The sequence below is a fragment of the Trichomycterus rosablanca genome, chromosome 14, assembly GCF_030014385.1.
Source record: "Trichomycterus rosablanca isolate fTriRos1 chromosome 14, fTriRos1.hap1, whole genome shotgun sequence".
NCBI classification, from domain to species: domain Eukaryota; kingdom Metazoa; phylum Chordata; class Actinopteri; order Siluriformes; family Trichomycteridae; genus Trichomycterus; species Trichomycterus rosablanca.
The window spans coordinates 11,867,137-11,884,223 of NC_086001.1; the positions used below are offsets into that span (position 1 = coordinate 11,867,137).

General features: G+C 40.7%; 1 protein-coding gene across 2 annotated transcripts in view; it reads right to left on the minus strand.

The window, feature by feature from the left end:
• Positions 1-2,705: 2,705 nt before the first annotated feature.
• The window catches only part of fbxo41 (F-box protein 41), a 47,256-nt gene continuing 32,874 nt past the window's right edge, over positions 2,706-17,087 (minus strand). For both annotated transcript variants that reach the window (XM_063008738.1, XM_063008739.1), the window contains exons 5-13: positions 13,832-14,178; positions 11,858-12,093; positions 11,141-11,256; positions 10,723-10,875; positions 10,531-10,626; positions 8,819-8,937; positions 7,340-7,498; positions 6,102-6,217; positions 2,706-2,936 (exon numbers count right to left, since the gene is read on the minus strand). In XM_063008738.1, coding sequence (XP_062864808.1) covers positions 2,874-2,936; positions 6,102-6,217; positions 7,340-7,498; positions 8,819-8,937; positions 10,531-10,626; positions 10,723-10,875; positions 11,141-11,256; positions 11,858-12,093; positions 13,832-14,178 — 1,405 coding nt within the window. In that variant the 3' untranslated portion in view covers positions 2,706-2,873. The remainder of the gene's footprint in view (positions 2,937-6,101; positions 6,218-7,339; positions 7,499-8,818; positions 8,938-10,530; positions 10,627-10,722; positions 10,876-11,140; positions 11,257-11,857; positions 12,094-13,831; positions 14,179-17,087) is intronic.

A 17,087-nucleotide genomic window follows, 5' to 3' on the forward strand; every position in this document is an offset into this window, starting at 1 on the left:
GATCGATATGGCATATTTGGGGTCACATTATCCCCCGTCTTTGGTCTTTGTGCAGGAGCCATCGACCAGCCAGCAGAGGCAGAAGTGACAGCAGAGGTAAGGAAACCTTTCAGCCCTCCCACCCTCAGACACAGCCAATCATGTCTGTGTGGGTATCCGGCTGTACCGTACTTTTCTGTTCAGTACATTAGAAGGTGTTTTTGAGATTACTGAACAACTCTATCATTTTTGGTTAGTGCATAATGTTTTACACTGCATTAAGACTAAAAAGCAACAAAGTGACAGGTTCAGACTATTCATTTTTGATGTAGAAATGCGACATGGAGATGCAATTCAGACAACAGAGGCAAGCAACAGAGCCAGTATGGCAATTAAAAATTCTCTGTATGGAAAGGTGTTCAATGTGATTCTTTTACAGAATCAGTTGCCTCCCGCATTTAGCTCCCATGCAGCTGTTTTTGGCATGCGTAAAAAAGGAAAATGTATAAGCAGATGTCATATATATATACAGTGTATCACAAAAATGAGTACACCCCTCACATTTCTGCAAATATTTCATTATATCTTTTCATGGGACAACACTATAGACATGAAACTTGGATACAACTTAGAGTAGTCAGTGTACAACTTGTATAGCAGTGTAGATTTACTGTCTTCTGAAAATAACTCAACACACAGCCATTAATGTCTAAATAGCTGGCAACATAAGTGAGTACACCCCACAGTGAACATGTCCAAATTGTGCCCAAATGTGTCGTTGTCCCTCCCTGGTGTCAGGTGTCAAGGTCCCAGGTGTAAATGGGGAGCAGGGCTGTTAAATTTGGTGTTTTGGGTACAATTCTCTCATACTGGCCACTGGATATTCAACATGGCACCTCATGGCAAAGAACTCTCTGAGGATGTGAGAAATAGAATTGTTGCTCTCCACAAAGATGGCCTGGGCTATAAGAAGATTGCTAACACCCTGAAACTGAGCTACAGCATGGTGGCCAAGGTCATACAGCGGTTTTCCAGGACAGGTTCCACTCGGAACAGGCTTCGCCAGGGTCGACCAAAGAAGTCGAGTCCACGTGTTCGGCGTCATATCCAGAGGTTGGCTTTAAAAAATAGACACATGAGTGCTGCCAGCATTGCTGCAGAGGTTGAAGACGTGGGAGGTCAGCCTGTCAGTGCTCAGACCATACGCCGCACACTGCATCAACTCGGTCTGCATGGTCGTCATCCCAGAAGGAAGCTGACGCACAAGAAAGCCAGCAAACAGTTTGCTGAAAACAAGCAGTCCAAGAACATGGATTACTGGAATGCCCTGTGGTCTGACGAGACCAAGATAAACTTGTTTGGCTCAGATGGTGTCCAGCATGTGTGGCGGCACCCTGGTGAGAAGTACCAAGACAACTGTATCTTGCCTACAGTCAAGCATGGTGGTGGTAGCATCATGGTCTTGGGCTGCATGAGTGTTGCTGGCACTGGGGAGCTGCAGTTCATTGAGGGAAACATGAATTCCAACATGTACTGTGACATTCTGAAACAGAGCATGATCCCCTCCCTTCGAAAACTGGGCCTCATGGCAGTTTTCCAACAGGATAACGACCCCAAACACAACCTCCAAGATGACAACTGCCTTGCTGAGGAAGCTGAAGGTAAAGGTGATGGACTAAACCCAATTGAGCACCTGTGGCGCATCCTCAAGTGGAAGGTGGAGGAGTTCAAGGTGTCTAACATCCACCAGCTCTGTGATGTCATCATGGAGGAGTGGAAGAGGATTCCAGTAGCAACCTGTGCAGCTCTGGTGAATTCCATGCCCAGGAGGGTTAAGGCAGTGCTGGATAATAATGGTGGTCACACAAAATATTGACACTTTGGGCACAATTTGGACATGTTCACTGTGGGGTGTACTCACTTATGTTGCCAGCCATTTAGACATTAATGGCTGTGTGTTGAGTTATTTTCAGAAGACAGTAAATCTACACTGCTATACAAGTTGTACACTGACTACTCTAAGTTATATCCAAGTTTTATTTCTATAGTGTTGTCCCATGAAAAGATATAATAAAATATTTGCAGAAATGTGAGGGGTGTACTCACTTTTGTGATACACTGTATATATATATATATATATATATTTTTTTTTTTTTTTCTGGGGTTTAAGACATTAACAAAGCAAAAGGCTAAATTATAAATGGCTAAGGAAAGGAAAGTCTTTTTTCACTGTACAGCTCTGACATTAATGGAGACTGTGTATTATAGTTGATGATATTGGTAATGGCAGGTAGTTAGTATCGTAGGAGAACCAAGTTTTATTTGCATTATCATTTTCGAGCCTCAGTTTGCCACGTGGGAAGCGTGTTCTTAGCAAGTCGGTCTATGTTTTCTAACCCAGATTGCAGTGCTACTGATGTGTTCAATTTCCCTCTTCATTTCAGAGAGCAAAATTCCACCAACCTTCCATACAATTCTATTCCTTCATCTTTAAATATTTATGTGCTGTTCCATGGTTTACCAGCGCAGAAATCATAATGTTTCTCGGCTGGAGGTAGAGGCCACTCCAAGTTGCAGCTCTGTGCTATGAAGAAAAGATGTGATCTCCAACAATTAAGACATTTTGTAAGTATTTGTTTGGCAAAGTCAGAGATTATGACGATCCACTCAGACTCAGACCATTATTTATAAACAGCTGTAACAGAGTCTAAGAAGACTGATCGCAACATCCCTCCAAAAAATCATCAGTCAAATTCAAACCTTGTCAAAACTGTAGAGCTTTGAAGTCTTCTGATCGGTAGCTGAGATTGTAGATAGAGATTCAGCTTTTGCCATAGGAGAGAGATGGTGGTTGTCGCAACCCTCTACACAGTTCCTGTTGTAGCAGAGAGGGGTTAGCAAAGACCATCAGCCTTCACATGAAGGATTTTGGAGAAACCAGGCCTCTTCTTTAATGCCTAAATGGAAAAGTAAAATAATATTAAAATGCTTATCTAACCCATTATATCTTAAACATTAGTAATTGCGATTCTGTTTGACAAGACACAAATAACACCAAAATAGAGACAGTGTCTGGTTTAGTTTCAAACAGTTAACAGAATTAGGTTGTTTTAACCACAGAATTAGCCATCTATTTTATATAATTTCCATATAAGTAAAATGCTAAATGCTGCAGAACTGTAACAAAGGACATCCTGTTTTATCAATTCCCCAGCAGCAAATTTCCTATTAGTAAATAATTTGAATATATGTTTATATGTACATCTAGTTGCAATCTGAAATATCCAAGTATTCAAGAAAACAGGCTTTTATTAACAAACTATTAACGTTTCTGCAGAGCTAGATTCTGCTGAATTATGAAAATAAATAACATAGTATTATAAAATAGCAGGACATTTTGTAGTCACAATTATTGAACTCCTACATACTTTTGCTGATCTTAAAACCTACTGCTAGTCTGTATGACCTAAAGTTGGGTTACACCATGAATGTACTATTGGGAACTCAATAACCACCTTTAATTTGCTTCAGCTAGGATGTGTGATAATAAACACCGCCAAGAGATCTACACCGATCAGGCATAACATTATGACTACTTTCCTAATATTGTGTTGGTCCCCCTTTTGCTGCCCCACAAGCAACAAACTGTGATGCACTGTGTATTCTCACACCTTTCTATCAGAACCAGCATTAACTTCTTCAGCAATTTGAGCTACAGTAGCTCGTCTGTTGGATCGGACCACACAAGCCAGCCTACGCTTCCCACGTGCATCAATGAGCCTTGACCGCCCATGACCCTGTCGCCGGTTTACCACTGTTCCTTCCTTGGATCACTTTTGATAGATACTGACCACTGCAGACCGGTAACACATCACAAGAGCTGCAGTTTTGGAGATGCTCTGACCCGGTCTTCTAACCATCACAATTTGGTCCTTGTCAAACTCGCTCAAATCCTTACACTTGCCCATTTTTCCTGCTTCTAACATCAACTTTGAGGATAAAATGTTCACTTGCTGCCTAATATATCCCACCCACTAACAGGTGCCGTGATGAAGAGATAATCAGTGTTATTCACTTCACCTGTCAGTGTCAGTTCAAGGTGTTTTACATCCATGGTGATAACTAAGGAGCCGTTACACAAGCTGAGAGAGATCAGATCATCAAACCTATGGCACAGTAGCAAACCTGCCTGTCTGTGGGAGGCCATCCAATCTCATCAGGAAACCAAGGACAAACCCCTGTGTTACTACAAAAGACTTACAGGAGGACCTGATTAATGCTGGGACAAATGTGTCAAATATGTGGCAACTATAAGTAGATGACTGGCCAGACCCCATGACACACATCAATCCTCTCTAAGAAGCAAAGAAGCGGTCCACTGGAATACAATAGAAAGGACTTGAAGATACCTGTGGAGTTCTGGGACACAGATCTATGGAGTGAGGAATGCAAACTGGAACTGTTTGGCCATATAGATCAGATATTTTACTGGTGCAAGAAAAACGAGGCTTATAACCAGAACAATACTATCCCCAGGGTCAAGTATGAGGATGTTTTTCTTCTAGAGCAACTGACACATACAGTCTGTCTGACCAGTATCATGGAGGAATGTTCTGTCTTAAATTATGTTACTAAAGTTGCTTGTAAGCATCATATATATATTATTCACTGTTCAATGAGAATTCTTGTGCACTTTTTCTTACAGTTTTTTCACATCACTGTAAAACATTTTAAGTTGAGGGGGTCTGATTTGGGTATATGGGTAAAAGGGGTATATGCAATGATAGTAGTTCAAAGAAATGAAGTTAAATACTTTATATACAAAGTTTTCTTCCAGTTTGTACTTGTATCAGAGACCATCTGGAAATACCAGATGGTGAAAGCTTTACCACCAACCCTTGTCAGGAAAGGCAGATGGAACATGAGATCAAATTAAAGGCAAACAAATTATATTATTGAGAAAATTAAGTTTTAAAACAGAAGTAGCTCTGACAGTACTTGATCTTAAAATTAACAACAAACTGCTTGTTTAGTATTTAGTAATACAAAACAGTAATTTAATGTGCCCTATTTACCCACAAAAGTCCATTACTCCATTTCAGGTGATCTAATTAAAACTAAGGTAAAATCTCTACTGTCATGTTTATCTCAGTCTTCTAAAGTCTCCTCATTTCTCAAGTTAAGCACCCTAAATTCACAATGAGTCATTTTGACCTGACTAGTGATTCATCAATGTGGCAGCAGCGGGATTCACTAATTCATTTAAAGCTGCCAGACCTAGACAGCTTTGGCTGGTTCAATTTATCCTGGTGTTTGGAGTACACAGATGGGTGATTGCTTTAAGTGTCTTCATGCATGCTGTTCACTTTAATTACAGCCTATTTAATTTTGAAGCAAAGTACACTCTATGGCCAAAAGTGTTTGGATACCTGGCCATAAGCTTGTTGGACAGCCCATTTAAACAACAAATGCTATTAAAATAGAAAGACCTTTATGTGATTTTTTTCAGCTATAACAACAGCCACACTTCTGAGAGTATGTCTGTGAGAATTTGTGCCCATTCAGTTCAAAGAGCATTTGTATGGCTGGGCACTAATGCTGGTCAGGAAAGCCTCAATACATGTTCCAGTTTATTTAAAAGCTGTTCAGTGGAACTGAGGTCAGGGCTCTTGGCAGGCCACTGGAGTTTCTTGAAACCTAACCTTGCTTTGTGCTGTTATTTGGGTTGAGCATACTTTGGTTTTCAAAAAAATGACACTTGGCAGCATGGGCCAGGCAGACACCTGCACTGGGTTGCAAGTTTGGTTCAGGATGGCAATGTTATTGGTGGCACCATGGTAATGTGTATAAAGTAGGGGTTTTTATGGTAACCCTTCTGTTTTGCTGATTATATGGCATTCAGTGAAACTACTAGATGTTGCAGACCCCCCACTGTACATACTGCTACAGATGTATTACATTTAAAAGGAACAGTTAAAAAATGATTTATTTATATTCTCAGTGTAATTCCACATAAACTCCTTCTTTTCTTTTTACCCAGTTCATCAAGGGTGTCAGAATTTCTGCAGACAGTATAAACCAGACGCCATCATCGTTAAGTACTGCGTGGTAATCATTCATACCTGAAGTTTGTTCACCATCTCATCAAAAAGCTTTCTAGCCTCTGGGCTGTTGGGGTCTTCAAAGTAATCTTCAATACCTATCTGTACAACAACGGACTTCAGGTTACGACACACACCTACAGAGTGAAGGAAATAGGAAAGAAAAAAATCATCACAACTGAATGTGTGCTAACACATTAAATGCAACCGGAACCCCCCCCCCCCTGGCTCAGTGAGGCCCCATAGTGGGACCACTGTTCTACACCACTATGCCTGTAGCAAGACATAAATAATATTAAACTGGTAACTGTAAGCTCTCCTTACTTGTTAGCAATTAAATGGAATTTTTTCTTCAAAAGTACAGAATAACAGTATTTACTTATTGTTTGAAAATAAGTGCATATATACACAGATCAGCTGTAACATTTAAACCATTGTCCATTTTATCAGCTCCACTTACCATATAGCAGCACTTTGTAGTTCTACAATTACTGATTGTAGTCCATCTATTTCTCTGCATGCTTTGTTAGCCCCCTTTCATGCTGTTCTTCAATGGTCAGGACTCTCACAGGACCACTACAGAGCAGGTATTACTTGGGTGGTGGATCATTCTCAGCACCGCAGTGACACCGACATGGTGGTGGTGTGTTAGTGTGTGTTGTGCTGGTATGAGTGGATAAGACAGCAATGCTGATGGAGTTTTTAAACACCTCACTGTCACTGCTGGACTGAGAATAGTCCACCAACCAAAAATTATCCAGCCAACAGCGCCCCGTGGGCAGCGTCCTGTGACCACTGATGAAGGTCTAGATCAATCAGCAGCAATAGATGAGCGATCGTCTCTGACTTTACATCTACAAGGTGGACCAACTAGACAGGAGTGTCTAATAAAGTGGACAGTGAGTGGACACGGTATTTAAAAACTCCAGCAGCACTGCTGTGTCTGATCCACTCATACCAGCACAACACACACTTACACACCACCACCATGTCAGTGTCACTGCAGTGCTAAGAATGATCCACCACCTAAATAATACCTGCTCTGTGGTGGACTTGTGGGGGTCCTGACCATTGAAGAACAGGGTGAAAGCAGGCTAAAAAGTATGTAGATAAATAGATGGACTACAGTCAGTAATTGTAGAACTACAAAGTGCTTCTATATGGTAAGTGGAGCTGATAAAATGGACAGTGAGTGTAGAAACAATGAGGTGGTTTTAATGTTATGGCTGATCAGTGTATATAAAAAACTGTGTACTCACTGTTAAAATGGAGAAGGGCTTTGGGAGTGACTGGAGTTGATGTAAGCACCAACATCTCTAAACCCTTCAGACCCTCTCGACACACCTCGGCAGCTACTTCCTGATTAATCTCACTGACATGGTCCAGCTCTAGCACCTGCAGCCTCATGCAGTTTCTTGCTAGAACATATTCATACACAGGAGGGTTGTGACCATCAATAAAAACCAAAATCACAAATATTCATAAACTAAACTATAAAGCTAAAACCAAACAAAACCAGAACTACTATCTTCAGAAAGGTTAGTCACTAGTGAATTAAAGTTTAATATGACTTCTTACAACCCAGAAAAGTGTATGCATAATCTGAACATTTGCTACTTCAGAATAAATGAATGAATAAATGAATAGGGTATTTTTACATTACTACTGTATCCCAGCAGTGGACCGTGTTAAGTAAGTTGTTCTGAAGTACTACCGAGCCCATGCGGCTATATTTATCACAGTAGCATGACGGTTTCTAATGCACTGCTGTCTGAGTGCTCAAAGGTCACGCACATTTACCGGTGGTGTCCAGCCATGCCCTGCACTGACTAAAATATTTCTGGATTTCCTGAATCTATTCATAATATTATGTATGACAGATGGTGAAATACCTAAATACAAATTTGCAATCTTGAATTCATGAATTTTGCGCAAACTGGTGAGCTACAACCCATCAGTCATGATACCCAGATCTGTTACTAATTCACCTGCTTATTGTGTAGTGTTTCGAAATGGTGTAACTTAAATATTCTAAACACTTTTTAGTTATATCTTATTTTGCCTGTCCCAACTTTTTAATGTATGTTGCAGGCATCAAATTCACAATGTGTTTTTTTTTAAATACTATGAAGTTGGTCACTTAAAATATTAAAAGCAATTTATTTGTACTTTGTTAGTTAAATAAAAGTGAACCCACATGAAATTGAGTTATATATTGTTTACATCAGATGGTCGGTTATGTCTACAACAACAATACATCCAATTTGGAACTGATATTTATATTAAATATTTCTTAAAACATTAAAGGAGGGCGGCACGGTGGCTCAGTGGGTAGAACTGTCATCTCACAGCAAGTGGGTCTCGGGTTCGATCCCCAGGTGGAGCGGTCTGGGTCCTTTCTGTGTGAAGTTTGCCTCCTTCGGGAGCTCCAGTGACCTCCCACAGTTCAAAGACATGCAAGTGAGGTGAATTGCAAGTGATACGAAATTGTCCATGACTGTGTTTGACATCAAAGACTTGAAGTGATGAATCTTGTGTAACGAGTAACTACCAGTTCTGTCATGAATGTAACCAAAGTGTAAAACATGACGTTAAAATCCCAATAAATAAATAACACATTAAAGGAGTTGATTTTATTCTTTTCAAAATGTTTTCTGCCTAGTCACCACCCAAACAGAGTATACATAAATGCCAAACAGGGCCCTTTAAAGTAAACTTCTTTATTTTCTGTCACTTACCCAATGAAGCTAATCCTTGTATGCCACATCCAGCTCCGCCAACTCCCAAGGCTCTTAGGTGTGGCCAGCATCGGCCAATCGTCTGAAGGCACCGATTACTGAAGCGGGCAGGCTGTTGACTATAACAGACAGGACAAAGAGAAAAAATGATAGCAAGAGAAGCTTATACTTAAGTCTAAACTGCATTACACACAACTAAAGCTGGAAATAAGATTGCCAATCATTTGTGGTCCAAGAAAAAAAAAAACTTCTCCTAACCAAGAATAAGAATCTCTATCCAAGGATATGTGTGTAAAACCCCACTTCCCAAATTACAGAGCCGGTAGAGCTCATCTATGTTAGCTCAGTAGCTAATTATTTATTTGACTTTTTTCGGTTCATGATTTCATTTCAGTCATCAAGCTGAACTTGGCTGTATCCAGATAACCAGCTATCATTATGCTAAGTGGAAATTGGTAAGTTGATCATTCTGATAATCAGCATACATAGTAACAGGTCAGAGTAAGTGTCGATTAGCTAAGAAGCTATATTATTCAATTAAATTACATTTACACACTTTCCAAACAATGTGGTGCCTGTATTTTTATTCTTTTTCAGGGGTCGCCACAGTGGATCATTCTGGTCTGCAAACCTAATTTGGCAAATTTTTAAGCCGGATACCCTTCCTGATGCGACCTGACAAGAGTAACTCCCAAAGGCTCGGCTGTTCACCCCCCAACCGCCCTCAGACATAGCTTAATGCGTCTGTGGAAACACCCAACCAACCCATAGCACCGACATTCAAACCCTGGATCTCAGCAGTAGTGGGCTAGTGTGATTTACTGCTGCACTACCTGAGTAACTACAAGGTTCTCCAGAATCATGCAAAATAATGACATGACCAATACCTTGTTGATGTACTGATGGCAGAATTGTTTAACCTGACTTCAAAGAGTACGTTTACAGCTTAGATCATAATTTATTAGCCACTACGGCAAACATATGACTTAGCTCAGGTTTATATTTAAAAAATGGGTTGCAGAGAAATTTTTTTTCAATATATTTGTACACAAATGCCCCCTTGTGGAGGCTTTATGTTACATCTTGTAAACCACAGTGGGGCCAGATTGTACAGAGAGATAGAGAGAGAGAGAGAGAGAGAGAGAGAGAGAGAGAGAGAGAGAGAGAAAGACGCATTGCTTGTGTTGCCTGGGTTGCGTAAATAATCATGGACAAAATGTGGGTCGCTTGAAAAAAAAAAGGTTAAAAAACCCTGGCTTAACTAAATCTGTGGTCTAATAAACATTTATATTTACTGCCTTTATCAGCCACTTTTATCCAAAGCAACTTACAAAAGTGACTGTATACAATCTGAGCAACTGAGGGTTAAGGCCCTTGCTCCAGGCCCCAGCAGTGGCTTAAACCAGCTAAGCTACAAGTGTACGTCCAGTGTTTTTATACACAAGCACACTATATTATATGTAGATGGTAGCAGTCAAAAGTGAAGGGCTCTTAGGGGTCATGTCTACATTCTGACTAGACAAATTTTTCTGTGTCATCACCACTTTGCATATCTTAGATTCTAATCTGTCAGGTATAAAACACACTTGCTTTAATCTTATTACTCCCCTAACTGCTTTATTGTACTCATCAGTTATTGTCACTGAAGTTGTCAAACAACTTGACTATGGTTCTATGCAATACTTAGCTAACTACTAATTATTGGATCTTACCAAGGATGTAACGGTGCCACCTGAAGAGAGATGATGTCCCTGCAGCCTGCACCCAAAGCCCAGATAACCTCTTGGCCCACAGGATCGGTGGCACTTCTAAAATAGACATGCACATCACGTTGTCAAACTTGGATTCAGTGCTCATTCATTAGTTAGTTAATTAAGCAAAGCAACTTTCTCTGATGGACTGACCTGTATGTTACAGCTTGTAGAGCTCGGCAGTAGCAGCTGGCCAGCCACAGCGACCGGTCAGTCAGCAGGTTTGGACAGTGGGAAATTTTCAAAATGAGCAGGTTTCCTCCTGTTGCTTTCAGCAAGGCCTCCAGACCCTCCTCTAAACACCCACTGAGACAAAAACGATTTTAAATACCATCTCTGATCTAACCAAAACCTCCAAGTACAAATTGTGTCCCAGGAACACCTAATTAACATATAGTATGTAAATGAATAAATGAAATGTGGCCTTTCAAGAAAAAAATATTAAATTAAAAGTTATTTCGTTAAAAGATAAAAGATACAACACTGTTGTCAAAATCATATAATATAGTATAATATGCCAGAATTCTTGACTCACTAAAATCGTTTAGGTAATATCATAGAAAGTCACTACCGTGTGCTTTTGAGATACTCCTCCTTGGTCTCCTTCTTCCCTCTCTGTCTTGGTTTGAGGTTCTGCAGGATCAGAGAGTGTGTCTGTGTACACCACTGAGACAGTGTGCACAAGAACTGCATACACACACACACAAAATAAACACACACACATAAAACTGGTTATTGAAGTACTCCACACGCATGCAGTTTCCCTTCAGGCTACACTAATAAACTGTTACTTTAAATAACAGCAGGTTATTAGATTACCATCTATCCATCCACCCGACTAATCCATTATTCACTCACCCATTTACCCATCCGTTCATTCAACGAATCTTTTCATCCATCCACCCATTTATCCACCCATCATCCATTCATACACCCTCCTATTTCTCTTACTCTTATCCATCCATCCACCCACCCAGCTAATCCATTATTCACTCACCCATTCACCCATCCATTCATCCAACAAACCTTTCCATCCATCCACCCATTTATCCACCCATCATCCATACACCCTGCCATTTCTGTCTTTCTCTTATTTATCCATCCATCCATCCATCCATCCATCCACCCAACCCCTTCATTCAATCACCAACCCATCCATCCATCTATTCACCCAACTCACCCATCTATCCATCCATCCATCCATCCAATTCTGTCTGTTTTTCTCTCTTTCTATCCATACATCTCTACATTTCTTGATCACCCAAACTATCGTTATATGATCAGAAACCTTGGAGGAAAGGCGGGCATTCTCCAGCAGCACTCTCGTCCAGACAGCAGGGTGACGTGCCACAAACTTCCAGTCTCTGCACACCTCAGCCGCCCTCAGCAGGGTCTTAGTGTCCAGGTAGGTGAAGATGCAAAAGAGGGCTGCCCGCATCTTTAGGACCTCGGGACTGATCACCTCACTGGTTTTAGATGGACTCTTCTCATGGCGGCAGGGTTTGTAGCCAACTTCAGAACGACCTGGAGTAAAGACATGACTTATAGGACTTACAGTAAATAAAGGTACACTGTAAACTGTTTTAGCTGAAAATGGTCTGCCACTTTGATTCAGTTAACTAGCTGGAGACTTAGCTATGTCTGAGGCTAAGTTTATACTACACAACTTTCAAAGTGGCCAGATCGCTGTACTGTTTACACTCTTGTAATCAGGAATCTTTAAGCCATGTGGTTTGTACACTACACGACTGAACTGTGATAGGGGATCACACGCTACACGATCCATCACCAACAGGAATCACCACCAAGTCTGTCTTGTCTCACAAACTCATGAAAATACACAAGTGGGTTTTTTTTTTCTTTCCAAGAACTGATCCAAGTTGGTTGTGACCTAATATGCTGCAAGATAACCAGTGGGAATAAAAAAGAATGTAGGTAAAAAGAGTGGATTGGGATACATAGTCAGCAGGAATTGTCTGTTCTGGAGAGAGGGTTGGATGTAAATAAATATTTTTGCTATAAAAGTAGGTATTATGGTTTGACATGAATGATAAGGTCACAAATATTGTAAAGCTTGTGTGTATGCCAGTGTATTTTGATATAAACTATATTTTTATGTTGCTTGTTGACATTTACAACTCTTCCCATGGGTTTTCCTTTCATGCAGTATCTAGCGTTCTCATTTGCCATAGCGTGTCACTGCACTCACTGCCAGTCATAACCTGATCGTAACACTTTTTACACTACAGGACTTAGAGTTGCTGACAGGTCCAGATATTTAGCATGCTAGATATTCTTCTTAAATCTGTGAGTGATCAGCGAGCTTCTCGGATTGTGTCTCTGAGCAATTCACACATTGCAAGCAAGAGCTGATTTTTCGAGCCCTGAGCAGACGCTGGTTGGCGACCTCCAAAACCAGTCAGCAAACGGAAAATCAGGGCTATAATCCTGTAGTGTGAACTAGGTATACCTTGCAATTTGGGAAATTAGTCTGGTTTTGCAGGCTTCGTTAATGCAATTTAAACTCCCCACATTAATCTCGGCAACCATATCAGGTCCTATTTAAGTCAAACTAAGCTGACTCAGCCTAGTCAGTCGACCATAGAAAAAAACCCAAGAAAGTCAATTTGCAATTCATCTAATACAGCCTTTTGGTTGCAGTTAGATGGACTGCAGTTCCACTTGCGCCAAACCATTAAAAGTCTGATTAATAGAAAAGGTAGAATGGAAAACACACCTCTGTCCAAGCTTTTTTAGACTGTGTTGCAAGGAATCAAATTTATTCATAAAATACAACGAATACAAAGTTGATAAGTAAAAACATTCAAAATCTTTTCTTTCTATTTTTTTTGTGGGAGAATTAACAATTCAGAATTTATTTGTTTGACTGCATTTTACACAATGTCCTAACTGTTTTGGAAATCGGGTTAGTAGTCAATAATCGGTTACTTAGAACCGATAAGTTTTTTGCCTTTTAAACAATTTAATACAGTTTTTGTTGGTCACTGACCAGCAGTTTTTTTATGCTTGGTAAGATTTACAGTTTACCCACCAGCATTTGTTGAGTTTGGCCCAGCTTCAGCTAGAATACCAAAAATTCTAGTTTGGCAGCAGAAACCAACACAGGTCAGTAACCAGATAATTCTGGCCTGTGCTTGCCAACAAATTTCAATAAAATTAATGTAATTAAACAAAAATTCCCATAGTAAAAACCTGGTACAGTCGAGGATTTTAAGTATCTTCTATAATAAAAGTTTCCCACCTGAGCCCAGCTGGTAGCTGCTGCGGTGACCGCAGTGCTGCTGACACTCTACCCTCCTCTCCTGCTCCCACATTTCCGCCTCAGACTCGGTTGTGCGCGATGCCACATCCGACATGTCTCCCTCTTCTGCCTCTGTGCTGTTGCGGTAAGGTCGGCGCTGCCAGTTCTGGATGGCTTGCTTGCGGAGGCCCCAGTTACGACGGTCGTAGGGCGAGGGTTCGGTGGGACGACACTGTCCGTGGTAGTACTGTGCCTCCAAGCTGCCCTCCAGCGCCTGCATCTCCACACTGTCGCTGTCATATCCCACCATTGAGCCCTGGGATGCCGACTTTGATCGGACGGATGCTCTTCAGCAGAAAGGGAAAAAATGCTTAGATTTATGTATGTAGATATACAGAGCATAGTGTGAGGCATTAATGCTAGCTAATATTAGTTACTGATAATTTAGCAGCAGTTTTGCTTTACATTTAGGGCCATTATGAATAAAAGGAACAAGGCCTCATGAATAAAACATTCATACAATACAGTTTGATCTTAAATGTTACTCATATATTCTATGGTTAAAATTAGATTTGTGCTAGCCCTATACTGATGGGATCCAGGGTTCAAATCGCCAGCAGTGCTGTTGGCCGTTTGGGCATCTAAACCCAGGTATGATTGGTGCTGTGATGGATTGGCATTCTGTATGGAGTGTGTTACTGCATTTATGACAGTAAATTAAGATGATCTGTCATGGGTAAAGAAATCTATTCACAGAGTGATAATAAAGTGTGATAATAAAGTGTGTAAGAACATCATATATCCTGTGTTTATTAAGTGATTATGAACAGTCCTGACCTCAACCCAATGAACACTGGAATGACGATCTGGGATGAACTGGAACCGCTAATTGCTAGCCAGGTCTTCAACATCAGTGCCTGACATCATAAATGCGCTTTTGAATAAACCGGCCAAATAATTCACAGACACACTCTAAATTTATGTGAAAGGCATTTCTATAAGAGCGGAGGCTGTTTTAGACACAAAGAAACAGCCAGCTCTAGTAATGATCAAGGCCATACAGTGTTCTAACATGCTTGGTTTGCCCAAAGGGGACAAGACCCAGAGGTTAAAAAAATAATTACATGTGATGGGACAGAAAAATCAATGAGCTATTAGCATACAGGAGATCTCTTGTGATGTCATATAAATCATACTACCTATAGCCTACTTTGTGTCTTAGGGGACTACAATTGATTTTGATTCAGTTGTTAATGCAGATCCTGCTGACGTAGACCCAGGTGTTAAAGCTCCCACCACCAGTTATACAAACTCTGCACTATCAGTAACAGTAAACTCACTACATCAACCAAAATCTGAAAATACCAAGATATAAACCTTCAATATGGATTAACTGAATGTCCCACAAGCAGGAAGGGCAGATAAACGTTTGTTTGAAAACAATACCTTTTGTTATCCTTGTCAGGGGTATCCGTGTCAAGGTCGGAGAAAATGATTTTGAACACAATGGAGACTAAGATGAAAAAAAGATTGAGAAATGCTGGGTAAAGGGACGACTACACTAAATCACTGTCTGGAGTTAAAGCGCTGCTGCAAAGGATTATTGGAAAAGAATGTTTTTCTTTTAGAGTAGGAGAAAAATTTCCATGGGGTATTCCAGCCTGACATTTACTCAGCCCTTACACATTATCATCCGTAGCTCAGCACCAAATTGAAACGGACCCCGCTCTGGTGGATTAGGCATTGCAAACACTCACACCTTTAATTCACTGCACAAGCTGAGATGTACCGCCCACTCTTAGACATTGCGAATGATTCACTGGAAGCCATGGCAACTTGCAAATTACACACATACCCAAAGTTTAATACCTCCTTCCTCACATTTACACACTGAGTTACTGTCAGCTCTCTGCTATTCTGCCAGCTCACAGATTTACTGATGTTGAGTTACACCGGTGAGGCATGACTGGCCAACTGTGTGACTATAAAAACGCTCACCACAGCTTCAGACAGAAGCTCTATAGGCCCAGATGTTGCAAGTCAGGAGCAAAGTCCTATTTGAGAACATTTATAGCCAGATACGATGTGCAATAGAACATTGTTAACATAGCAGTTTATTTATTAAGATTACTTTTACTTTGCTTTGAGAAAGGCAGCATTAGAGTTAGGTTTGGGCCAATGATTTATAATTATAATTATACATTATAGCTACAAAGTTTCTATAACACATTCAATTATGTCTGTATGAACACGCCTGGGCAGCAGACTGCACTGCTGGATTCCAGCGGTAGTGGGCCAGCCTAATTTACTTCTGCACCACCTGAGCGCCTGTTTTTATTTAATTTGGCTGGGCTTTAGCTAGTCTAAAAAGGTTACGTTATTGCTTTATCAAGTAGTGGGTGTGTTCGAAAACCTAGGGAGCTCTCTACATAGACAGCATTTTACGTCATCCTACGCACGCTCCCGAGAAGTAGGCTGTTCGAATTCCTAGATGCCTTAATATATTCACCAGTAACGTATCTTAAAATTTCAACGCTATTTTGACTCAAGAATGAGGGAGCATCTGATGCTGCCTTAGCGGTGGAGGCAATCCCAGCATTCTGTGCAGCAAAACTTTTCTCACAGAAAATTTAAAAACATGGCGGTTGGTGCGGAGTTATTTTCAAACGTAAATAAAATATTATTGATTTTTAATTTGTATAAACTTGCACAAGTGTTTTTATTTGCAAATCCGGGCTTGTCAGCAAATTTTACCGTTTTCGGTACACGGAGGGAGATGTTAGTTGACATGCTAGCACGTTGTGCCACCTCATCCCATTGGTTTGAATGGCATGATGCTAACTGTGTTAGCTTACTAAGCAAAAACTGATGGAATCGCTGTCTAAGTAGTGCATTCGAATAAACCTGCCTTATAAGTCAATGACTTATTAGAATCCTCTCTACTTAGGCAGCTGCCCGTGTAGGCAGTAAATCAGCAAGGCAGCTCACTAGGTTTTCGAACATACCCAGTAATAACAGCACTCAAGTACAGTACCACACTCCACACCTCAATGTGTCACAGGTTGCAATTTGGCCCATGAGCAGCAGTTTGAAAACATTTGTGTGTTTGTGTGTCTGCCCTGCGATGGACTGGTACCCTGTCCAGGGTGTTTCTGTGTGCCTTGCGCCCATTATGAGCTGAGATAGGCTCCAGCACCCCCTCGTGACCCTGATTAGCATGACCGGCTTAGAAAGTGAGTAAATAAGATTTTGTTTC